Here is a 25,537-nt window from a genome sequence, read left to right as displayed (position 1 = left end):
ATGGTTTCATCTTCCCAGGCCCTGTTTCTAAGGCAAGGGAGGGGCAGGCTGAGAGCTGATGTTTGGCTTGCTTAAGACACAAAGCTCTTGTGCCATACATACCACTTCTGAGCTGATGTTGTAATGTAGACCATTAAATGTTTCCTGGGGCCAGGCATGGTGACGTATACTTTTAATTGTAGAACTTGGGAGGCAGAGGGAGATAGATCTCTGAGTTTGAGGCTAGCCTGGTCTACATAGTGAGTTCCTGGACAGTCAGGGATACACAGAGAAATTCCATCAAAAACAAACAAAGTTTCCTGTTTAGAAGCCAGAGGACAAGGGTTATTGCCTCCCCAAGTTGAGGATTGTTTCTAAGTCGGTCCTTGAAAGTACTCTTTTGGAACATGACTATGTAGTCCAGGCTGGTCTCAAACTCAGAGATCTGCTTGCCTCTGCCTTCCTCATGCTGGGATTAAAAACAGCCTCCCAAGCACTTTCACAAAAGGTGGAAGGAAGTTCTCATGGTGGGCAAACTCCATCAGAGATGAGGAGCACAGGCTGGCTTTGTCAGGTCCCCTATTTCTGTCACTCTTCCTAGGGCCTGGCAGCTTGAGTGCTCCTACCTTGCCTTTGGTATGCAAAATAGGCCAGCCTGCTTATGTGGGACTGAAACCTGTGCCAAGTTTAACTCTCTGTACGCTTTCCTCGATGCCAGAACATATGGGCGTGGGGATGTCCTGGGATCCCTGACCTTACCCGAGAGCTCTGGGTTACAGGCAAGGCTACTGCTGGACCTGGCAGAGTGGCGGACTGACTGGAGACTACAGCTACGGAAGGGCTCATCAGGGCTGCCTCCTCCAGATGGAGAGGTGGGGCTGAGACCACAGCAAGCGTGTGAGACACGGTATATGAGACGAGGCACAGGGAGAGTCAGGCAGGTTGCCAGCTGCTTGCTCTGCAGCCCAGTTCTGTAGCCAAAGCCAAGTTTCTTCCTCAGCAACTGTAGTCTGGGGACTTTGGGAGGATGCAGGGTAGGGCTGGGAGAGTTCCAAGGGGCTGGATGGAGCCCAGTGTGACCAAAGCTCTGCCTTCTCTGGACATAGGTCAAGCAGACAACATTCCTAGGACACTACTCAGGAAAAAAAAAAAAAATAGAAGATTAAAATCAGTTATACTAAAAATTTATATTTATTTCTCCAAACACGGTGTTTGATTTATACAGAAAATCATTAAGTTTTTCTGCCTTTCTGGGCAGGCTGTCTCCATAGATGGTTCACTTCTTGACACCCTACATCCCTTGTGAAGCAAGAAGAGAGGTGAGATGCATGATTCAGATCTAGGCCCAACAGCACAGGGGCCCCAGCCCTGCAGTCCTGTCCCTATCCTTGTCAGGTGCTCCAATAGTCTGGTCATCAGAGGGTTGTACCTGGGCTCTTGGTGTCTGTGAGGCCACACGACCTAGGCTGAAGACTCAGATTCTGACGACCTGCGCGGCCACACTCAGGCCCTGCCTGCCTTTAGTGTCCGTGGCCCCAGGCTGCCTCCTGAGGTAGAGGCGGCCGAAGGTGCCACCCACTTGTCCTTTGGTGAGTCGCCCAGGATTCATACAGACACAGCCAAGGATGTCCTGGGAAAGAAAGAACACTGGGTTTAGAAGCTCTCAACTGGGTGTGTGACATCGTCAGAATCTTACACCGAGATTTAGAAAACAGAAACGAAGGCAGCCACTCAGGCAAATGTGTTCACTTGTAACTAGAGACTCTCTAGGGCAAAACAGAGAACGCCAAGACCTGGCAGATAAGGAGCTCCTATGATTGGGGAAGAAACTGATCCCAACAGTTTTGTTTTTCCACATGAAGAAAGACTTAGGAGTTAAGTGGGCTTCACGCTGTAATCTCAGCACTCAGGAGGCTGAGGCAGGAAGTGAGAGCCCCAGGACGTCCCGGGCTGCACAGACCCAGCCTCAAAGACTCCTTCCCTGGAGAAGCGGACAAACCACTGTTTAAGACTGGACTGGACCCAGCTGGTGTGTGGACTCCCTGCCAGGGACTCCAGCCTGAGGCGGCTGAGTGTGCGGATCAGATCAAGAGCTTCTTCAAGGTACTACTAGCTGAGCTCATGGGGAGGTCAGATCAGAACTCAGGGAAAGACAGGCAGGCAGGCAGCAACATTTTCCCAGGTCACCTTGACATGGCCTAAAGTCCTCACTCCTTGACAACTAGGCTCTACTCAGGTGGGCACATGTGGCTTGTTCCTGCTTCATTCCACGCTCAGACTATTTGTCACCCCACGACCCCAACAATCAGCCCTTATGCTGGCCCCAAGCGGACACTGTCCCATTAAGTAGGCCCAGGTCGAGCAAGTGCCAGGTAACCTGGAAGGAAAAGTCAGGTTCTGATGTCTGCAAAAAAGTCAGTTCAAACCTACCTTCACAAAGTACCTCAGCTCCGATGGCACTATGAAGACATCAGGGGTGACCAGCAGCTGGGCGTAGGTATAGAAATTCTCGTAGTCTATGGCCATGTCCTCGTGGGGCGGGTAGAGTGGGTAGTAGCTGCAGAGATGAAAGACTCTAGTAGCAGTCAATGCAGGAACCCGGGGAGGCCCCACTCCCAGTCTCCACACTGCCCAAGTTTATGGGCTGGCACACTCACCTTCTCTGTGTCAGGATATGCTTGAGGATTCGGCTGAATCTGTCTGAAGTCCCAGAAGAGCTAGAAAGAAGGGCAGAACCAGGTTTCTCAGTCAGTCCTCTTCAGGGAGGACCCGAGGACTCAAGCCAACCAAGAGAAGCTAAACAGCAAGGACACAGTTACGGGGGAAGCTCAGAGACACACTGCAAGCAGCTGGCTCTTTTCCAGGACAGGGCAGCAGGGCATGGGGCTTAGAGGGAAAGAAGAATCCTAGGAATCAGGTATAGGAGGCCTCGGTGCTGGAGCTGCAGCACCTTGTACAAGAGGACACATTCTCTGCACCATGAAGCCACACACAGCCAGGCAACCCCAAAGACCACACCACAGCCAAAGCGCACACCCACTGAACTTCAGCTCATCCTCTCCTGGCAAGGAAGGTTTGATGGAAGAACCGACTGCCTAGCCTAGACACCAGGTCCGGCAGTGCCTGGTTCTCTGAGGGCCCCACATTCACTGTCTGATAAATCTACAGAGGGCACTCGAGCACTCAGATCACAAACGAGATGGTAAAGAAAAAGAGACTGGAGCCAAAAATATGGATTCCATCACCTAGTGTTTCATGGAGACACAACAAACTTGGTTCTTTGGGGTCTCAGACATGGCAAACTCGTGACAGTAACAAATACATTTATCTGACTGCTACCTTTAGCAGAAAAGAAAACGCCTAAGATTTTGGTATAAAGTGTGGCTCTCAGGACTTCTTGACAAGGCTGTCAAGTGGCATGATGTGGTGGGGGGCGGTGTCTTGGTGATGTCAGGAGCCAGCTGTCTGCGGCTGACAAGGAATGTTTCTTACCTACAGATCTCCTCAGCCCCAATGTGGAACAGCAGGTCTGTGGATGTCAAGCCAAACATCACTCCATTTATGGAGAGGCTGCAGGGCTCTGACACAAACTGTACTCGCTGAAATGAGAAGCGGCTGACATGAACATCTGCATACAACAGCTAGAGAGCGCTTCCCCACAGAGCTGGGACTCTCTCGCCTCACCCACCGCTGCTCATTGGCCAGAGGAGGCACTGGTACCTTTTTGTCCTCTCGAGGCAGCTCCGAGAAGGTAAAAGGTGGCTGTGGGTATACTGGTTCATGATGCACATCCCTCAGAGATGGGACAAAGACAAGGTGGGAGCCGGAGCTGCTTTGTCAAAACACAAGTACAAGAGGGACAAGAGGTGAGTCAGCAGAACTGGGCCATAGGTTAAAGGTGTAAGCATGTCCTTCATCCAGCAGCCCTCCAGGAAGACCTGGACGGCATTCTACTCTGAGCAGACACTGTCTCCCAGGGCCCCTGCGAGGGAAAAGCAATCTGCTGTCACATAAACATGTCCAACTGGAGCTCGTCCATATAGCTGAGGACACAGTCCCTTGCTTTATGTGGCTTCTCACTAGAGGGGAACTCTTGTCTGGTGGGAAAAGGGGGGGAACTGAGATCTAGAGCTGGGCATGGACGGCACACACCAGCAGACCCAGCCCTGGGGAGGTCAGAGAGGGCTGACCTGAGTTTGAGGCTAGCCTGACTACGGAGTGAGACCCTGTTAAGGAGGAAGTCTCGGGACTGGGACTGAGCTTAAGCTTTACTCCACTCTACAGGTCTAGGTGGCCTGTGGACAATACAGTTCTCTGCAGACACGACTCAGGTCAAACAAGTGAGGTCAGGTCCCAAGGCTGCCCCTCACACCAAATCGTTCAGACAGCAAAGGGCCAGGTCTCCTGGACACTGAAGACACTCACTTCCCCACTCACATCAGGAAGCCACACTGTTTCTACTCCTCAGCAAACTAATGTCAAAGAAATACCGCACAGCAACAGCAGAGGCAGCTGTTCCTTTGATGGGAACAGGAGAGCCTCTAGGGTTACAACATGGAGCGGAGAAAAAAGCTGTGGTTCCAAGGGCCAACTGTTTCTACAACCACACAAAAGAGAAAAGGGCAAACCTGCTCTTTGGCTCCCTTGTCTATCCTTGGCAGAGGGGTCACTGTGAACCAAGCAGGTATCAGCTGCTGCTGTGAGGGCAAGCCTGGCACCGGCCAACGCTCTCACTTGTAGTCGCTTCCTTCTTGTGCTTAAACCGTGGGGCAGAGATAGATTCCCGGAGCTGGAGTTACAGGGGGTTGCGAGCAGCTTGATGTGGGTGCTGGGAGCCAACCCCTAGCCCTCTGTAACAGCAGCAATACTTCTTTTTCCTTTCTTTTTTTGGTTTTTTGAGACAGGGTTTCTCTGTGTAACAGCCCTGGCTGTCCTGAATTCTCTCTGTAGACCAGGCTGGCCTCTAACGCAGAGATCCACCTTCCTCCACCTCCCAAATGCTGGGATTAAAGACCTGTGCCACCACCACCGGCTAAAGCAATAGTTCTTAACTGCTGAGCCACCTTTCCAACCCTGCACAGGGACTTTGAACATATAACCAGACACTGGGGACTGGTCCACTCTAATTGGGCGTCATAATCTTGGGAAAGGTACTTTGCATATCATTCAGTCTCTCGGACACCAAGTTCGCTGCCATTGTCCAAGTCCACCATGTGGGTGCTAAGAGTCTGGTGAACAAGCCAGAAAGCGAGCTGAAAGTATGTTCCAGGTCTCCAGGAGTGGAAGTCTGAAGGTACAAAGGACTGAGGCTAAGTTGTTTGTCGTCACGGGACCAGACTGCTGTTCAGGACTGGCTTCAGAAGAGCAATGGTTAAGGAGGAAGCAGCCTCTGCTCAAGGCTTGGAGCTGGCTATAGGGGGAGGGGCCAGGAAGAAAATTCCAACTATGTGCTGTATTGCACAACTTCATACATCAGATGGTGGGAGTGTCTCATTGCTGTCTCTTGAGCAGAGAGGTGCGTCAGGGCATTCTGTTGCTACAAGGGCCTCACTCACATCTGCTGAGTTCTGTGTGGTGCTCTGCATTTCTGACCTAGCACCATTTATATACAGCTCTGGCAGGGTGGGGCTGCGTCCTGCTTTGCAGCTCACACTAGCCACAGATGAAAGTGCCTGGTGGTGCTGGGTACTGGCTCCCAGGGTAACAATGCTTGGTCTATTCTTTGTTTGTATCACTGCTATCAATAGCATATGGGATGAGGAACCAAAATTAGAACCCAAACTCATGTTGGAAGCACCAGTCAGTGCTGGGTGCTGCTCTAGTGCTTGTCCCTGCTTTGGGAGGCTGGGGGTTTATCTCTTGAGGACCTCGGCATTTCCCTGGTTTCATGAACTCAGCTGGGGCCCTAACAAACCTGTGAGAAGAGGGAAGGTATATGTAACCCTCCATTCGAGAGGGGAGGGGAATGGAAGCAGCTGAGGGCTCAAGTCTCCTGGCTCCAGGCCTGATGCCAGCACAAGGTTGTATTACAACTAATCAGCCTGGGATCTGTTCTCAGGACAGAAGGCGGAAGGAAGACCTTTAAAAACCACCTTTGTTACAGGTCTGTCTTTAAATCCCAGCCTCAGGAATGTTTGTTTATTATGAGTTCAGCAACAGGCAGCAAATCCCCGGAGACTGTCCACCACATTTTCTTTCTGACTTGGCCGAGGGGCCAGCTCCCTGATGACTCTCTGCAGCTAGCTCTAAACCCTTCCTGGGATCGGGAGGCCCGCACACACTAGAACCACAGCACTTATGTCCGTGCTGTGGCCTTTCAGTCCTGCCTGTCTTCGGAGCTAGGTTGAGGATTCAGGATTCACCCTCACTGGAGTCTCTAGCCCTTGGCGGCCACCCACCACCATTGGGAAGCACTGACTCAGGGAAGAAAGTTGGGCTTACCCCAAAACATTCCCTTCATGCAATGAGAGGCTTGGGGCCTCTCAGAATTTCACTGCCAATCAAGTTCTTCCCTGAACCACCCTGGGAATATTCCCATGGAGTAACAGTTTACACAAGGGGAAGTGAGAAAAGGAAGTAAAGAGAAAGACCGAAGGATGAGAGTGTGTGAAGTTTGTCCTTCCAAGTTTGTTTATCTGACTTACAAAGACGCCTGTTTACCCATTGAGCACAGGAGTTCAAGGGCTCCTCTGTCTGATGTCTAAGTCCAAAAGGACAGAAAGGATGGGAACAAACATGGTCCAAGCAGCTTCAGTTTCCTACTGGCATGTCCTGGAAGAATCTAGAAAGCTCCAGGTCTGCCCTCCATCTGGAACACTGACCTTCTTGTTCCTTCGATAACGGTTCTCAGGCACTGTTTGAAAACATCTTCAAATGGGCTTGTCAGCCGACAGTTCTGCAAGAAAGGAAAGGAACTGCACTTGGAGAAGTGCCAAGGCTTGCAGGATGACCCCAGGGGCATGGAGTGGACAGAGATGTGACGATGAGGAAGATGGAGCCAGGCACGGGGGCTCATGCTCTGTAATCCCAGCACTGCTGTGAGCTCCAGGCCAGCCCAGGACAGACTGAATTCTAAGTCAGCTCAGTTCTAGGGTAAGATGCTATCGCAAACAAAAAACGGGGATAGGGTGGGCTGTCCATCTGCAAGAAGCTGAGTCTAGATAAAGGAATAATTCTCTTGCATGTGCACACAACAGTCTAGGATGAAACCTGCACTGAAATCTTGTTTATGGAGGTGAAATACCCAGCAAACAAAGGGCAGGAGGCCCAGGCCCTAGACCAAGGTCCTAGGAAGAACTGTGATTTACGTATCAGAGGACCTATGACGTGAGCTGTGAGCTTGGGCAATGGCCAAATAAAGGATTCCACAGAACCTGCCTCTTGCGTGAAGAGGCTAGTATGTCAGTTTCATAGGCATTGAGACCAGACAGCCAGACCCACGGCCAAAGCCCATCTGCTTTTGTTACTATTTTTGCATCTAAGTAGTGACTTGGGGTAGACAAAAGAACCATCTATTTTTCCAACTCCCTCCCTGGCTTCTAAGATGGTTTTATGTACTAGTGCAACAGAGTCTTCAAATTCAAAGTATTTAATGAATACAGCCAGGGACAATATTTTCCTCGTTAGCCACAGGGTTGATGTACGCCTGCTGCAGACGTAGATAAACTCCAAAAGAGGAAACTGAAAGAGTCTAGATAGAGTGCAGGCACTCAGCCCCTCCCCTCCACTCCCCTCCCCAGGCACTTACCTCCACCTGCTCGTGTTTAGCATCCAGGAAAGGTCCAAACTGCAAAGGAGCAGAGGTAGGGAAATAATAGCACCAAAAACAAATCAAACTGTCTAAAAGCAGTTCCCTGCCCTGGTCCACCTGTCCCTCTAAGGTTGCCTGGAGAGCCTGGGAAGGTGACAGATAGACCAAGGAGCATCTGAATTCTGTTCCCTCAGGGGGCTTCCCAGGGCCCTATAACCCCTGTGGCTGCCCCAAATGACACTGGGCTCTCTTCTGTTTTTCACACCTAGCAAGAACCACAGACCACTATGTTACCAGTAGCATCTTAGTCATACAAAGAGATCAGATGTGGATCAGAGTACCAAGACAGAGCAAGACTGCTGTAAAACCAGAGAAGACAATACTGCTGGCCCTCTGGACTTAGTGACGGCTATGGATTACGCATGTACCTCCAGAGGTACAGACTGAGAATTAAAAAATTTCAGCACTTGAGAGGCAAAGACAGGCAGATCTCTGCGAGTTTGAGACCAGCCTGGTCTACATAGTGAGTTCCAGGCCAGTCAGGGCTGTGTAGTGAGACCCCGTCTCAAAACAAAATGACAACAAAAATAAAAAATAAAAAACACCAAAAATAAGGAAAGAGTTAAAAAAATAAAACGTCTTTGTAAAATGAGACAGATCAATGTTTCTTAAGAACTTAGAGTAGCATTACAACCCTTTCCAAGGCCGATTCATTCCCACCCTACAGCCTCCCTGCACACCACTACCCAAGGACCTACCAGGATACAGACATCTGGCCGGTCATGGTTGATGATGGTGATCAGATCAAGCAGGGGTTCGTATGTGATGCTGTCAGAAGTGGTATAAGGCCCACAGGCAACTAAAACCATAGTTTGCTCAAAATCTGAGACAGAAGGCATTGCAAGGTCATGAGGAGAAAGAAGAAAACTGATATTGGTATAGAGATAATGAAGGGCCGGTCACTGGAGGAAAATGCACATCGGGTCCCATGAGTGCAGGTCTGAGGACTGAAACTGAGGCTCTCATCCCTCCCCAGGGACACTGAACCAAGTAAAAACTGGGCAGTGTGAGCAGAGTGTCAGTGAGAAAGAATCCATCAAGGTGACAAGTGCTCACACTGTGCAGAAGTTAGGACCATCTGGAGGTTCAGTGCAGTGGGAGAATGTGGGCTCAGAAGAGCAGGCTGTTGGAGGGCCAGACACTGGACGACTCTGCTGGATTCTCATGCTACCTGGACACTAAAGCTGCTAGGCTTGTGCCCCCCACCCCAAGCTTGGGTTTCCAGTCCCTGTCTAGCCCGAGAACTATCTGGATTTGAGTTTTTAAAGTCAGTCTGAGCTAGCTCCTGTAGCTTATACAACAAACCCCCAAAATCCCTCAAATTTTCTAATATGTAGCAATTACTTTCATACTGGTTCTGTAAGAAATTATTTTAGGAATTGAGAGATGGCTCAGCAGTTAAGAGTGCTTGCTATTGTTCTTGGGGACCCAAGTTCAGTTCACAGAACCCACATCAGGCTGCTCACAACTGCCTATAACTGTTGCCCTGGGGACCCGACACCCTCTTCTGGCCTCCATAGGTACCCGCACTCACAAGTGAACATACCCATACACAACGCACATAAAAACAAACAAAATAAATCTTACAACAATAAAAATTAAAAAATGCTTTACTCCAAACTTGGAAGCTAAAGCAATTTACTGTCTACAGCTCTGGTCACTGTAGGGCAGCAGTCACGGTGTCAGCAGGGCTCTGACAGATCTGAGGCTAAAGCCAGTGGTCTGATCCTTCTGCCACCCATGTGCATAAGAACCCATGTGGTTGCACTCAACCCACCTGTATAATCCCATCCAAAAGATTCATTATGAGGACCAGGCTTGACTTGAGCATAAAAAGATCTGCCTGCCTCTGCTTCCTAAGTACTAAGACTAATGGTGCACACTACCACGTCACTCGGATCATATAAAGTAACATATTCACAGGCCCCACGGGATCATGGAAGTGATATTCAGGCTGCCTCAGGTCTGAGACCAGGAAGAACCTACCTTTATCCCCCACACAGATAGTTTTTGAGACTATGTACAATGCTATGAGTTGATTCCATGACATCTCAAGAATGACTTCCTATGTCATCAATGTGTGTGGGGTACTGGCAATACGCCAGCACTGGCATTTATTGAAAATCTTTACTGGTGTTTGTTCTACTCTGCTTACAAAAGTGCTTAGAAATACTTTCCTTTCCCCTCCTCTTTTTTGTTAAAGATTTATTGGCTCTATTTGCACGTATGCCTGCATGAGAGACGATGACATCAGACAGAACAAGGCAACAGATCCCACTAGAGATGGCTGTGAGTCACCATGTGGGTGCTGGGAATTGAACTCAGGTCCTCTGGAAGAGCAGCTACTGCTCTTAACCACTCAGACATCTCTCCAGCTCCCATCCTCTTTTTCATTTGTGGCAGTGGGTGATCGAAGCCAGAGCCTCACATATGCTGCACACGTGTTATCGACCCAGCAACACCGCCACCCCAGTTTATGGGAATTTTAAAACAAAGTTTGTTAACTTAAAAAAAAAATTTTTTTATTTTTTAGGTTTTTTTTCAGACAGGGTTTCTCTGTAGCTTTGATGCCTGTCCTGGAAATCGCTCTGTAGACCAGGCCAGCCTCTACCTCTGCCTCCTAAATGCTGAGATTAAAGGCATGCATCACCACTGCCCGGCTCACAAATATTTTTTATTATCTTGCTTTTCCCATCCAGGTCACTTGTTCTGCAATTCTTCCCCCCAAGACAGCATTTCTCTGTGTAGCCCTGGCTATCCTGGAACTCACCCTGTAGGCTAGCCTTGATCTCAGAGGTCTGCCTGCCTTTGCCTCCGGGAGTGCTGGGATTAAAGGTGTGTGCCACCACCAACTGGCCCTTCTTTTTAAAAAAAAAAAAAAAAGATAAGAGTCATGCTACGTAGCCTTGGCTGGCCTGGAACTCCCTACGTAGACCAGGCTAGACTTGAATGCAGGAACCTACCTGCTTCTGCCTCTCAGGTGCTGGGATTAAAGGCATGCACTAGCATGCCTGGCCAGAAACTATTTCTTCAAATGACACCCTTATTGTGGAATGATGATAGAATTGCACAAACTTGCAAAGAGAGCACAGAATTCTGTCTTTTCCCAGAGCCCCCTAACATGAACATTTCTTACAATACAGCACATTTGCTGGGATTAATAGTATGTTAACTGCTGACTAAACCAGGTTTTCCAACAGTGCCCCTTTCTCCTCCAGGATTCCATCAGGGACACCCAGTCTGAGTTATAATGTGTATATCATTTCCCCTTTCCAAGTACCTTCATATGCCCGTTAGCATTCAGATTACAGGTGTTTACTTTATCACCAGAGCCCAGATAATGCCACTGTCAGTGCTCAGGAGGTTCGGACCTCCTGGTGGCTCTTGCAGAAAAGGCCTGTAAGTCCAGTGATTAGCTGTGGTCTTACTGTTCTGCATGCGTTTTTCACACAGCTTCTGTTCTTTCCTTGAACCTGGGCAACTTTGTCTAGGACTTTGCCTATCACCCCCATTATTGGCAAGAAAAAATTTGAACCAAAACTTACCTCCATCCTCTTCAGTGGGCTGATAGAATGGAAGCGGCACACCCTGGAACAGAAAGAGCTCAGTTGAGGTCTTGTTCCTGCCACTGCTTTGGTAATGGATGGCTCTGAGTGTTTGCAGGTGCAGTGGGAGGACTGTGAGAAGCAAGGAGAGGACATATCTCTGCCTTGCTCTTGGGAATCACAGGTAGAGTCCAGATTCTGCCGCTTTTCTAGCTCACCATGACTAAGCAGACCAGGCAATGGGAAAACACAAAACACTTGGCCATCCCATGCAAAGTGGGTGGCTGTGTCACTGGCATGTTGGGTAAGGGTGGAAGAAGGGAGTTCACTACTTTTCCTGGGATCCTATGGAAATCTGTAAGGACCTTAGTTGAGAGCAGAGATAAGTAAGCTACAGCTTGAGGCCAAACTTGACTGCAGCCATTATTTTTTGTTTGTTTGTTTTTTGTTTTTCGAGACAGTGTTTGTGTATCTTTGACTGTGCTGGAACTCACTCTGTAGACCAGAATGGCCTCACTCAGAGATCACCTGCCTCTATTACCAAGTGCTGGGATTAAGGGCATGTGCCACCCTGTCCAGCAACTGCAGCGATTTTTGTAAATGAAGTTTTGGTGGGACTTCCCCAGAGTCATTTGTTTATGCATGGCCGATGGCTGCACTGGCACTATAATGATACAGACACGTGTGACCTCATGGTCTAAAACACCTGCCGATGGGCTCTCTAAACAGTTCGCTAAGTCACAGCCTGAAGGTGAGTTCCAAGTCTAGAAACAAAAACTACTACCAAACATTCAGAGACTGAAAAAGACTAGTTTCTTCTACCATAACTACATATACTGAGCCTGGAGCAAACGTGGAGTGGCAGAGGGCCCATCCTGTACCTCATAGAGTTTGGTGGCAGTAAGTCTCCTACCAGTGGTGTTGAATCCTTCCATAATTACAACCTGGAAGACAAGAAACACAAGACTGCTGACTAGGAGAGATAAACGAGAGGTCTGAGATACACTTCCTTCGGTAAATTATGATCCTGGCATTTTCGGGAGAATAGCGAAGGGGGCTCTATCAGTCAGTTACGCTCTGTACAAACGGCCTGATTCTCACAACAATCCCAGAAAGTAAAAATCTGTATTTCATTTTGTGGATGAAGACTTCCTGGCTTCGAGGTCAAGTACCTTACCCACAGCCACACACCTCAGGTGGAACTGGGATCTGAACCTGAGCAGTTGGACCCAGGGCCAAGGTTGGACTAAGGAGAGGAAAAAACAGTTCCTAAGACAGTGGCCCTATACAACCCAATCTCATAGCAACAGAGATGGAAACCAAGCTCTCAGGTCTGCAACCCAGAGGCTCCACAGTCTCACCTGCCCAGGAAAGAGAGAATATTCCTTGAGGTCGGACAGATCCACTGGAATCTGAGTGCCTGAGGAGTGTTCCCGGTCTCCCTCGAGAATCACTGACTTGCTGTTCAGCTTCCCATTGCTGTCACATCCAATCTGGCCCAGCAGGATGACAGGCTCCTACCAACGAAAGAGAGAACATAAGAATGATGGCACAGAGGCCGGGCGGTGGTGGCGCACACCTTTAATCCCAGCACTCGGGAGGCAGAGGCAGGCGGATCTCTGTGAGTTCGAGACCAGCCTGGTCTACAAGAGCTAGTTCCAGGACAGGCTCCAAAACCACAGAGAAACCCTGTCTCGAAAAAAACAAAAAAACAAACAAACAAACAAAAACCAAAAAAAAAAAAAAGAAAAAAGAAAAAAAGAATGATGGCACAGCAAGACCCCAAATGGAATGTTTTGGAGGGGTGATCCCAGAATCACCACTAAAAGTGGAAGGACCCTTCAGGGGTGTCTAGTCTGCCTCCTGCCTACCAGGTATGCTCGGAGAGGCTGCCTGAACGTGAGCATCCTCAGTCTGAGGAATCCCAAGTCCTGCAGCCCACAGCACTTTTGGTAAACCACAGCTATTAATAGATCACATTCACTGAGTCTGCCACACACTGTTCTCAGCTGACATGTATTAATTCAGTCAACCCTCACGACCACCGTAGCTACGGCAACACCCAGGAACAAGCGGCGGGGCCATATAATCAAATCCATTAAGATCAACAATAGTGAAGCCTGGACCGAAGGCCAGAAGTTGGCTCCAGAGCCAAATCCTCAGCCATGCTAGAGTACCTCTTGGTACATGCATGCTCCTGCCTCCCCACAGGGTTTTGCTACACAACACAGTCTATCTTTAATTCTCAATCCTCCTGCCTTGGGCTCCCAAGTACCCAGATACCATGTGGGACATCACTTTACCACTTCCACAGGAAGCTCTTCACAGACGGAACTGAAATCTCCAACGGCTTCCTGTGTAGGGCTTCCACTCTTGGGAGCAAACTGAGCACATCTAATCTTTCCCTCATGTGCGGCCCTGCCCCCACACTTCCTGTCAATTTCTCCAAAACTTCCTACAGGACAAAGATTTTTTTCCTTTTCTTTTTTTTCAAGACAGGGTTTCTCTGTGTAACAGTCCTGGTTGAATTGGAGCTAGCTTTGTAGACCAGGCTGGCCTCAAACTCAGAGTTCCACCTGCCTCTGCTTCCTGAGTGCTGGGAGTAAAGGCGTGCATTATCATCGCCCGGCTAAGAAAAAAATCTTATGTATGGTTGCTTTTCCCTAGAAGCAAATAGAGGACAAAGGCACACTCAATCAGGGATTATTTAGGACACATCTCTTAGACTAGCAATGCTCCAGAGAAAGCACCCACACCAGAACTAAGGCATGATGTCACTCTAGATGCCAGAGGCAGCCACCGATCTACGTCAGTGCTCAACCAGAGGAATCGTCCAGGCAATGAGAATTTCCAGCCTCCTGCTCTCACCTGGCAAACCCAGACACTTCTACAGGCAGGGGCTCTCCAGAGGCAATGTCCTCCACCAATGAGAAAACAAGGTTTCAACCTTTGCACGTATATAAGACCCAGTCCAGGCCGGGCGGTGGTGGCGTGCGCCTTTAATCCCAGCACTCAGGAGGCAGAGGCAGGCGGATCTCTGTGAGTTCGAGGCCAGCCTGATCTACACGAGCTAGTTCCAGGACAGGAACCAAATGCTACGGAGAAACCCTGTCTTGAAAATCAAAAAAAAAAAAAAAAAAAAGACCCAGTCCACAAGGTAGGAAAGGAAGTCTGGCAACACAGGCGGGGATCATGTGTATTTTTTTAGAGGGACCCATTTTCACCAGAGCCAACCAAGGCTGATGAACTAGAACACTGGAGAGTGGAGAAGAGCCTCTCCACTGATTTCCGAGAGTCGTAATAGTCTGAGACGGATGTGGTGGCACATGCACTCGAGGCAGACACTGGCAGGTTTCTCAGTTCAAAGCCAGCATGGTTTCATCAGGAATTAAGAGTAGTGGTAATTAGTGAGAACTCTTCAGATGGCTCTTACCTGTGCTGGTTCTAGAAGAGGAGTAAAAGCCTCAATCTTGTAATGCTCCTTCAGTTCACTGCCAAGCTCTTCTATTTTACAGGTCAGAACTGCAATCCAAAGGAGACAGGGTGCTGTCAGTAAGAAATTTCCTCGGCACGAAAAGACAGAGCACACCGTCCAGGATCACAATCATCCTACAGGATGGAGGAACATGGACACCTGTCCAGTCTGAACCTCAGGTCATCTTCTGACATGATTACTAATTTGGTTTTCAAGGAAGCAGTGGCAAGTGTTCACAACTCAAGAGTCAAACTCCTTCACAGCAGCATCACCCAGCGTCCTTCCTTCCCCATCACTGAAAGAGCAGCCAGAGGAACACTGACCAACTTCTGGAATCAAAGACCACCAGGGAGCTATTCTACCAGCTGAGCCAGGCTTTGTTACTTCACTTCTCTCAGTCCTCCCATGGGCTTTAAACCCACTCAATCGTCCGAGAGGAAACCAGTTACCTTCACGAATATCTGAGAGCTTCTGAAACATGGATTTGTAGCTGCTCGTGAGTGGCTCTGGGTCCCCTATGACCTTCAGGCTGACACTTCCAGAGCCTCCTCTCCCGGACCAGGACACGCCTTGTGCTGAGCCAAAGGTGGTGACCACTTCTCCTCGGTTGGTTCTGGAGCTGTATTTCTGGGAAGGGGTAGCACTGCCAGGAACAGAATGGATTAGTGGATTATTATGCTGTGACTGTAGCTACCTGAGAAAGGAACATGAGGAGGCGAGGCTGGGAGGCCTGGAGAAAAGCAAACTGTCTTAAAGATCTAATCAACGTGGAGGGGCCGCGAGTACTCTGACCTTTCAGGAATTCCGAGAATGAGGCCCCAAGGAACACCAGAATACAAAAGTTTAAAGACAAAAACATATAAAAACTAAATGAAGCAAAACAAAAGGTACTCTGAATTGACGGCACAGGCAAGTTTCAACTATTTTCCTTTCTTCTTGTGATATCACCCATGGTTACCAACCCATCATTTGATCCTGAAACAGTGAATGGGTCAGAGATTGCTGAGTAAATACAAAACCTATGTATAGCTGAATCCAGGCATGGTGGCACACATCTGCAATCCTAGCACTCAGAAATCCAAGGCAGGATCGGGACCTCATGGCCAGTCTCAGCCAAATCTGAGACCAGCCTAAGCTACATAAGACCCTAACTCATAAATAAATAAATAAATAAATAAATAAATAAATAAGCAAATAAAAACCTCCCAGTACAGTTAGTTCAAAGAACAAATGACACTAAAATAAAGTTCAACCAAACGAACGAACGGTTAAAAGGGAGCAAGCACCCCTTACCCTCACTCCAAGGCTGCACTGGCCAGTTCTGTGTCCACTCTGACTGGTAAATCACAAATACTTGGAGGCTGATAATCTGCTTGGAAGCTTCTGAACACTGCTTACGGAAAGGTCTAGAAACACACTACACTTGGCACACTAACTCTGTAGGAACGCACTTCCCAAGGTGCATGGTTGGAACTGCTGCCAGCATCCCTCCTTTGCAGAAGAGCTACAGAAAACAGCTCGGCTCATTACCTTTATCTCCAGGGCTGCCTCTACCTACATAATTTACAGGCTGCTTTCATGAATTACAAAACGAGTCTCTGATGTCAGCTTTCTTAAGTGTACATTAAACAAATGATCAGGTGGGGAAGTGACCAGTTCCTCTGGGCTACACCCGAAGGGGCATGCGTCACAGCAGCCCTCCAGCACCATCAGACGCTCACAGAGGACAGCCACAAACATAGCCAAAGAAACAGATTTAAAGACCTTCCTGCTCAGAGAGGCTAACGCCTACCACGGCTCTGCAACAACTATCTGAACCCTCGTAGGTTTCAGAGGTGCCCATTAAAGTCTAGCAATTGACTTTGGGAACTTTTGAGATCTCCCCAGACCACGTGGACCACAGTGAAACCACCCACGGCCAATGGCCATAAAGCCTTCAGTCATTGCCCCTGTTTTTTAAGATCTGTATTCTATGTGCACTGAGTATTTTTGCCTGAATGTGCACCATCTGCGTGCCTGGTATTTGCAGAGGCAGAGAGCTCGTGGATCCATAGAACTGGAGAAACAATGTGGAGGCTCAGAACCAAGCCTGTGTTCCCTGCAAGAGCAGCCAGTCTCTCCAGCCCGTCACTGACTACCTAAAGTGAGAGAACCAAGAAACCTACACTCTGGTTGGTTTAGAAGGACCCAGAGGCTGGTAATTCCCTAAATGGCTGACATGCTGTTCCTGAGCCCCATCCTGATGGGAGAGCCCTATAATCACGTCTCCTCAGCCGAGCACTCATCCGTGGGCTTCTTTAATGGAGACCTATCACTTATAGATTTCAGAGTCACACGTGATCTCTGCACATTTCTGGACAGTGGTGGCAGCCATGAGGAAGTATCAACTGAGCCTGTGAAGGCAAAGGTGCAGCAATGAGAAAAACGCTCCAAAACCAGCTGTCACCTGAGCACGGGGTGAACAGGTTATGCAATGCTGCGGACAAAGGCACATACTTTTCCTTTAAAAAATACTTCAGATTACAAAAAGAAACCCAAGTAAACGCAAACGAGTAGGAGCGGGTGAGAGCCTATTTGCCTTGACTGACCAGCCGCACCAGATGCTTGAGTTTCTGAATAGCCAGGCTGTTTTCAATAGGAGATATCAGTTCCCCATCTAGGAAATGAGCCCTAGAGAAGTGGGTGGAAAGCAAGTTTCCGTAATTACTAAACAAAACAGTAACTTTCCACAAGGCAGAGAACCACAGGCTTTCCAGCTAGTTTGCAGCAGACAGCCTACTCCTTGGGCGTTAATAAGTTACTTGCAGTTTGCCTTGTCCGCAGAGAAAGGCGCGGCTTTCTCTGCACTTGGATCAATTATGATACATACCTCGGGGAGAAACTTGATGGAGAGAGAAGCTGATGTGGGCTACGAGTAGAGACACTCCTTTTCACTAGGGGGGTTTCTGGGGTGCTGCTAGTTCGCTTATGAGGACCCTAGAAACAAGATGAACAAACGAAATCCGTCACTCTGGTTCCAGGTTGCTAATTAAGTGTAGAGCTGCTGCAGTTCCTTGGAAAGGACAAAGTGGCCCAGGATCCTCAGAAGCCGTCTCCAACAGTGATCACATAAACCTCAACAGTAACCCAACACCCACCAGGACACTATCTGCACTCTGAAGGCTGTCATGAAAAGAATGCAAACATTTCCCAAAGGAGATGGCCAGCCCAGCCACCTGATCTGTCAACCGGCACGCACATCTCCATCCCCATGGCTCTGTGCTTTGAGAAAAGGCCCGAGTTTGGCAATGCATGACTCTGATCTGCGTGCACACATTCTCCGGAGAGGGGATGGGACTCTGTTACACTTCTTTTGGCCCAGTCTACCACACATTTTCCAAATTAAAGCCTGGAATAACTCCAGGCAGATAAGGTAGTTGAGCTCATACTTGGAGAGAGTAGTCAGCGAACACCTCACTAATGGTGACATCTGGTTTTTTTTTGTTTTCCTTTTTTTTTTTCATTTCTTCTCTCTCTTCCACTACTTTTTTTTTTCTTTTTGCACTCACCAATAAGAAGTCAAAGATAAGTGCAGGGTAAAGGATGAAAACCAATCACAGGACCTCATTCCCAAGACCTTGGATAATGGGTTGTTGACTGAGAGACAAATGTCAAGCCCAGCCCAAGGGCTACAGTTCATACGCAGGAACTTTTCTGACTCAAGGGCTCTTCCTGCTGGTCATTTAAGGAAATGCCATCATCAAGTATCAACTGGTAGTCTATGGGACCCAAGGTGACTCAGAACCATCACTAAGACAGGCATGATGGCGCATACTTGAAATCCTAGCTTTGGGAAGCTGTACTGCAGAGGTTATCCAACTTTCAGGTCAGCCTGGGCTACAGAGTGAGACCCTGACTCAAAAACACAGAAACTGCATCAAAAATTAACTTTTAAATATTGGTGGTTTTATTTATTTAAAGATTTTATTTTACCAAAAAAAAAAAAAAAAAAAAAAAAAAAAGCCGGGCGGTGGTGGCGCACGCCTTTAATCCCAGCACTCGGGAGGCAGAGGCAGGTGAATCTCTGTGAGTTCGAGACCAGCCTGGTCTACAAGAGCTAGTTCCAGGACAGGCTCCAAAACCACAGAGAAACCCTGTCTCGAAAAACCAAAAAAAAAAAAAAAAAAAAAAAAAAAAGATTTTATTTTATAAGCCGGGCGGTGGTGGCGCACGCCTTTAATCCCAGCACTTGGGAGGCAGAGGCAGGCGGATCTCTGTGAGTTCGAGACCAGCCTGGTCTATAAGAGCTAGTTCCAGGACAGGCTCCAAAACCACAGAGAAACCCTGTCTCGAAAAACCAAAAAAAAAAAAAAAAAAAAGATTTTATTTTATTTATGTGTATGTTAGCATGTGTATGCAGGTGAAGGTGCCTGGGAAGGACCCCTGGAGCTGGAGTTACACACAGCTGTGAACTGCCTGATGTGGGTGCTGAGAACAGAACTTGGGTCCTCTGCTAGAACAGCGAGATCGTGTAACTGAGGAGACAGCTCTCCAGCCTCTGGGTTGTTTCTGTTTGAGAAAGTCTCAGGTATTAAAGCCCACAGTGGTCTTGAACCCAATGTGGCTGAGGCTATCCTTCGGCTCCTGACCTGCTTGCCCCCTTCTCACAAGCGCTAGGATTACTGACATGAGCCCCCATACCTGGCTTACAAACTAGATTTTAAGTTATTTTTCCTATTTGTACTTATTATTGGAGAGTGTGCACAGGTGCCCCGGTTTAAGTGCAGCTCCAATGCTGTGGAGCTGCTTCTTTCCATCCACCTTTTTATAGGTCAGGTCACCAGGCTTGCGCTGAAAGTGTCTCTGCTCACTGAGCCCTCCCACTGGTCCTCTAAAATAACCATACACATACACTGCAAACTCCTCTAAAATATCTTGTTTTTTTGTTTTGTTTTGTTTTTTGTTTTGGACAGTGTCTCTCTGGATAGTCCTGACTGTCCCAGAACTCATTATGTAAACCAGACTACCTTGAATTCAGAGATGCTGCTACTCTGCCTCCCTGGAATTCAAAGTGTGTACACCACTGCCTGGCTAGGGCAACTATTTGTTATTTATTTATTTATTAGACAGGATTTCTTAGTGTGTAAAGCCCTGGCTGTACTGGAACTTGCTTTATAGACCAGGCTGGCCTCAAACTCACAAAGATCTGCCTGCCTCTGCCTCCTGAGTGCTGGGATTAAACGTATGTCCCACAACCGCTCAGCCAGAGCAACTATTTTAATTTATATATGAAGATGAAAGATATTAAGATACAATTAAGGAATGGTTATTTTAGCCAGGTAGGGCTACACAGCAAAACCCTGCCTCAACAAAAAATTACCCTAATTTAAAAATAAAGCTTACAAAGCCGGGTGGTGGTGGTGCACGTCTTTAATCCCGGCACTTGGGAGGCAGAGGCAGGCGGATATCTGTGAGTTCGAGGCCAGCCTGGTCTACAAGAGCTAGTTCCAGGACAGGCTCCAAAGCCACAGAGAAACCCTGTCTCAAAAAACCGAAATAAATATATAAACAAATGAACAAAGAAAACTTACAGCATTTTACACACTCATTTTTAAATTCTATATGCATCCTCCTACACTGGTACAATCCTTAGTCTTATTCTATGATTGAATTCATAACTAATTTCTCTGCCTCCTTCTCTACTGCTAGATTACAGGTTATTTTTTAATTTCTTAATTTCTTCTTTTTTTTTTTTTTTTGGTTTTTCGAGACAGGGTTTCTCTGTGGTTTTGGAGCCCGTCCTGGAACTAGCTCTTGTAGACCAGGCTGGTCTCGAACTCACAGAGATCCGCCTGCCTCTGCCTCCCAAGTGCTGGGATCAAAGGCATGCGCCACCACCGCCCGGCTATTTTTTAATTTCTTATGATTATAAATAATGCTATGATGCACCTCATCATGCATATAGCTTTTTCCGTGATTTGGATAATTTCCTTAAGTATTTAGGGAACTGCTAGGAATGGACTCCAGGGCCTTGCACACATTAAACATGTACCCACGGGCTACACTCCCAGTTCTCAGGAGATGTTTCACCAGGAAGAATGAGTAAGACAAAGGATAAACATGACTTTGGGGTTTTGATACATTTTCTCTAGCTATTTTCCAAATAGATTCCTCTAACACATGAATTCTGCAGCTGTCATGGGCCAGGCCCTGGGGAAAGAACAGTGAATGAAGCAGCATCCGTGATCTGGGAGCTTCTGTAATGGAGTGATGGGACAAAATTCCGGTCCATGGCGAAAGATAAAGCAAGAGAATAGATACAGAAGAGGGAGAGGAAGGAAGCTGCTACTTTAGACAGGCTAGCTGCCCCTGGCAAGAGGCCACGAGGTGAGTTTATGTTTGTATGCCTGAAGATGAACAAGAAAACCAATGTGGCAGGAGTGGCAGATGGGACCGAGGCGGACCGAGGTGGACATATCCTCACACATGTTGTTCAGACTGTGAACCTTAGTAGGGAAATTCTGTGAACTTACTTTCTCTGGTGAGACCAGGCTGTCCTAGAAATCACAGAGATCTACCTGCCTCCGCCTCCCAAGTGCTGGGTTTAAAGGTGTGCACCACCAAGCCCAGCTTTGTGATATGTTTTTAAGAATGTTACTTGTAGAATGCAGTTTCCAGACATCACATGCTCACCTTAGAGGGTGTGGTGTAAGAGTTCAAAAGGGTCTCCTCTTCTTCCTCCGCTTCAATCCTGAAAACACTAGTCAAGGAGAGCAATTAAATGAGATTAGTTGAGAAACCGAAAGCTGGGCTGGAGAGATGGCTCAGAGGTTAAGAGCATTGCCTGCTCTTCCAAAGGTCCTGAGTTCAATTCCTGGCAACCACATGGTGGCTCACAACCATCTGTAATGAGGTCTGGTGCCCTCTTCTGGCCTGCAGACATACACACAGACAGAATATCGTATACATAATAAATAAATAAATATTTTAAGAAAAAGAAACTGAAAGTTAGGTATTTTTAAAAATTTGTTTTTAAATTATATATACAATTGTTGAGAAATTACAAAATACATAGATGTGGCTTAGTGCAAAGGCCTTCTGCATAAAAGGATACAGCTCTTGTATAGAAACAATGTCTCTGGCTCCTGCATGGCCACTGTCTTTGGAGGCACTGTGCCAGGCTTTGGATAATTTTTTGTTTAGAACCTGAGGAATAGAATAAAAGCAGATGGTGAATATATTATTCCATAGTCTGATAATAGGAAGGGCATTTCCTATTTGAAGAAGTAACAGGCATTCCAAATGTAAGTAAGCAGAAAAAAATAGGGATATAGCTCAGGTGGTAGAGCACTTGCCAGGCATGCAAGAGGCCCAGGGTTCAATTCCAGTATCAGCCCATTCTCACAGAGTCAAAGATAAACTACTCCAAAAAGTGTTAAGTAGCATGTTAGTGCACAGCTTTAATCCCAACACTGGGAGGCAGACCCAGGTGGGTCTGTGAGTTCAAGGTCAGCCTGACCTACACAGTGTGAGACACTGTCTCTAAAACAAACAAAAAGATGACAGGCTGGGCATGGTGGATCATGCCTATCATGCTAGCATTTGGGAGAAAGTAGGATCAGGATTGGTACACACACTCAGCTCACAACTGCCTGTAACTTCGGGTCCGGGGATCTGCCTCTGCAGGCACCTGCACTCATGCACACACACATATTAGAATAATAATAAAAGTAAATAAAAATTAAAAAGCTTCTCTAATAACTGTCTGCTGACAACATATAATCCTAATAATAATTCTCTTTCACACCTGCCATCAATTTTTGCAACAATTTTTACAACAATCATATTAAAAATACAGGTTATCAGAACTGGACAGGAGGAAAAAAACCAAGGCTCAAAAATAGTAAGTGACATGGGCAAAGACACTTCTGCTAAGCCTAATGGTCAATGCTAAGCTGACTCTGAATCCCAGAACCCACTTAGTAGAAGGAGAGAATCAACTTTTCTTTCTTCATTTCCAGACAGAGTCTCACTATGTAGCTCTGGCTGTCCTGGACCAGGCCTCAAACTCACCTGCCTCTCTGGTAGTAAAGATGTGAGCTACCACCATTTGGTGACAACTAATTTTTCATAGCTATCCTCTAAGTTCTGTAGCAAGGTGTGCATACACATACACATGCACACACACAACATAAATAAATGTACAGAACTGAAAGATATTATGATAGAAAGAAACAGAGGGAAGAAAGGAAGTAAAAGACCCGAGCCTGCATCTCTTCCTAGAGTGCACACCTTCATACAGCAGAATGCCATCAGTAAACTCACATTTGCTCTTACCTCGTGTTCAAAAGAGCTCAGGATCTCTGGAGTAAGGCACACTTTCCCCGTGCTGGTGCAGAAGGCAATGAGCTCACTTACCATTCCCTCCTCAGTCTGTCTGTACAGAACACACAGCTCTGCCACTGCGGGGAGAGAAATCAGGCAAGGAAAAACCTAGCTCGTGTCTTTTCTTTCTAAGATTTACTTATGTATTATGTATATAGCGTTCTACTGGCAAGAGACAGAACAGGGCAGCAGATCTCATTACAGGTGGTTGTGAGCCACCATGTGGTTGCTGGGAACTGAACTCAGGACCTCTGGAAGAGCAACCAGTGCTCTTAACCTCTGAGCCTTCTCTCCAGCCCCCTTGTTCATTTCTTTTTGCTTTCATATTGAGGCGAAGTAGTCTCCTGTTATCCAGTTACTGCCTATTCGCAGGCTCTGGGAACACAGCAGTGAACAAGAAGACTTGTTCACAGGAAGCTCACTACTGGGGTGAAGACAGAACAAGAAAGCACAGAGGCTAACCAGTCAGATTAAGAGTGACCCAGGAGGACTAAGAGTGTCACACGGGAGTGATGTATGTAGCAGGAAGCGATTCTGACTGAGTCCTGGACATTCACATGAAAATGAATTTTTTGTTGTTGTTGTTCCCAGACAGGGTTTCTCTGTAGCTTTGGAGCCTGTTCTGGAAATAGTTCTTGTAGACCAGGTTGGCCTTGAACTCAGAGATCTGCCGGCCTCTACCTCCCAAGTGCTGGGATTAGAGGCGCACACCACCACTGCCTAGGGAAAATGAATTTTTAAAGGCTGAGAAGTGGTGGTGAGAAAATCCAAAGGCCACCCAGGAGTGGTGGCAGGGAAGCTACAGCTAGTATGTAGTATGTACTCCTGACACGCGTGCGAGCAGCACCAACTCTAGCTCCAGGAGCCGACTCCCTCTTCTGGCTTTTGAGGGCTCACACACTCATTCACATAAATAATCCCAGCACTCAGAGGCAGAGGCAGGTGGATCTCTGCTAGTTTGAGGCCAGCCTGGGCTACAAAAAAAGGCCCTGTCTCAAGCAATTTTTAAAAAGCAAGAACAGATTCGTTTTAAGTCCTCACAAGAACTTGGAGTATTTCAGTCTCCACGAAAGAAGTACATCACACAACAGCTTGTGCTTTTTTTTTTTTTTTTTTTAAACCTTTAAAAGCAAAGCAGACAGGAGCTCAGTGTCCAGCCCTAGCTGGCCTTGCATTCTCTAAGACCCTCCGGCCTCAGTCTCCAAGTGCTGGGATAAGAGGCAAGTCTGTTTACACTATGGTCTTAGTTCCCAAAACCAGAAGTTAATAGTGCTGACGGGTGGCTCGGGTGAGGGTACACGGAGTGCTGTTCTGAAGCCGACTCACTGAGATGTGTGATTGAGGTCTTCCCCCAGTGGACTCTAGGGACCAGTATAGTGAGGCACGGACTCCAGAAGAAGAGACAGGGATTGGCACACAGCTTAAACAATTCATTCTCCTTGCCTGTGTTCCTCCATCTATAGAGTCAAGAAGCCCCCTGAAGTTCCTTCCAAAACGAAAATAAAATATTAGGGATCCACCTCGAGGAGCTCCTATTTGCACAGACCGCTGAAACCATACTGACCGAGGCATGGCGGGGCACACTTTAATCCCGCAGCACTCGGGAAGCAGAGGCGGGTGATCTTTGAGAATCCGAGGCCGGGCAGCCTAGTGGTCTACACAGTAAGTTCTAGGACAGCCAGGGCTACAGAAGCAAACCTTGTCTTTGAAAAACAACTCTGATGAGAAAAACCACGAGCGACAGATAATGAGATGTGAGCTGCAAGTGGTTCCAGGGTCTCCTTTTGGCAATGTCACCTGTCGTTTCATCAGGACCCGAGCATATGGAACTTGGAAGGGACCCCCTCGGTCCGGGACTCACGTTTCTCCATTAGAGCGTCCTCGCAGTCCAGGCCGAAGATCTGGAGCTCCTCCGCCAGCTGCTGGGTGGACACGGCCATGGTGTCCCGGCGGGGTGTCCCGGCGCGGGGGCCGGCGCCTCAGCTCCTACCTCAGTTCAAGTCTGCTCAGCAGAGGGCTTGTCCTTTCGCTTTGGGCGAAGGTAACAGGGACGCGGGCCCCCAGAAGACCCCAGTCACCAGGTCACAGAGAAACGTGTCAACAAAAAGAAAACTCGAAAGGTCTAGCTCCGGAGAGAAAACTTACTTACGAAGCTACTGCTTAGCGTCTCAGTCAGGAAAAACCCGCCAAACGCTTTGGCTGGCGCGCGCTTGCGCGAGGACCGGGTCAGCCCCGCCCTCCGCGTGCACGCGCCGGTCCGTCCCATTGCGGCTGCGCAGAAAGCGCCCGCTGTCCTGTCCGCGCGGAAATGGAGATTTCCGGCCTTTCTCTGCGGTAGAGTGTTTCTGGAGTCGCCCGTTTTGC

General features: G+C 47.9%; 1 protein-coding gene across 1 annotated transcript; it reads right to left on the bottom strand.

Moving 5' to 3' along the window:
• Positions 1-1,188: 1,188 nt before the first annotated feature.
• Positions 1,189-25,353, bottom strand: Pola2 (DNA polymerase alpha 2, accessory subunit). The gene is made up of 18 exons (XM_057778470.1): positions 25,035-25,353; positions 23,126-23,250; positions 21,903-21,994; positions 21,482-21,539; positions 17,679-17,785; positions 15,259-15,452; positions 14,768-14,856; positions 12,696-12,851; positions 12,216-12,278; positions 11,335-11,377; positions 8,488-8,612; positions 7,727-7,765; positions 6,801-6,874; positions 3,700-3,808; positions 3,472-3,578; positions 2,637-2,696; positions 2,410-2,536; positions 1,189-1,609 (listed from the first exon to the last, which is right to left on the bottom strand). The coding sequence occupies exons 1-18, from the start codon at positions 25,111-25,113 to the stop codon at positions 1,454-1,456; spliced, it is 1,803 nt and encodes a 600-aa protein (XP_057634453.1). The 5' UTR covers positions 25,114-25,353; the 3' UTR covers positions 1,189-1,453.
• Between the last annotated feature and the right edge of the window lie 184 nt (positions 25,354-25,537).

Source organism: Chionomys nivalis, chromosome 8 (genome assembly GCF_950005125.1).
Source record: "Chionomys nivalis chromosome 8, mChiNiv1.1, whole genome shotgun sequence".
Classification (NCBI taxonomy): Eukaryota; Metazoa; Chordata; class Mammalia; order Rodentia; family Cricetidae; genus Chionomys; species Chionomys nivalis.
This window is presented reverse-complemented; position numbering and strand designations above follow the sequence as displayed.

Coding starts and splice junctions, on each gene's coding strand:
- Pola2 (XM_057778470.1), bottom strand. CDS start 25,113: ATGGCCGTGTCCACCCAGCAGCTGGCGGAGGAGCTCCAGATCTTCGGC. Junction 21,540..21,902: donor ATTGTTTCTATACAAGAGCT/GTATCCTTTTAT, acceptor TAGTGTTTTCAG/GATTGAAGCGGAGGAAGAAG. Junction 8,613..11,334: donor GCCCACTGAAGAGGATGGAG/GTAAGTTTTGGT, acceptor CTTCTGTCTCAG/ATTTTGAGCAAACTATGGTT.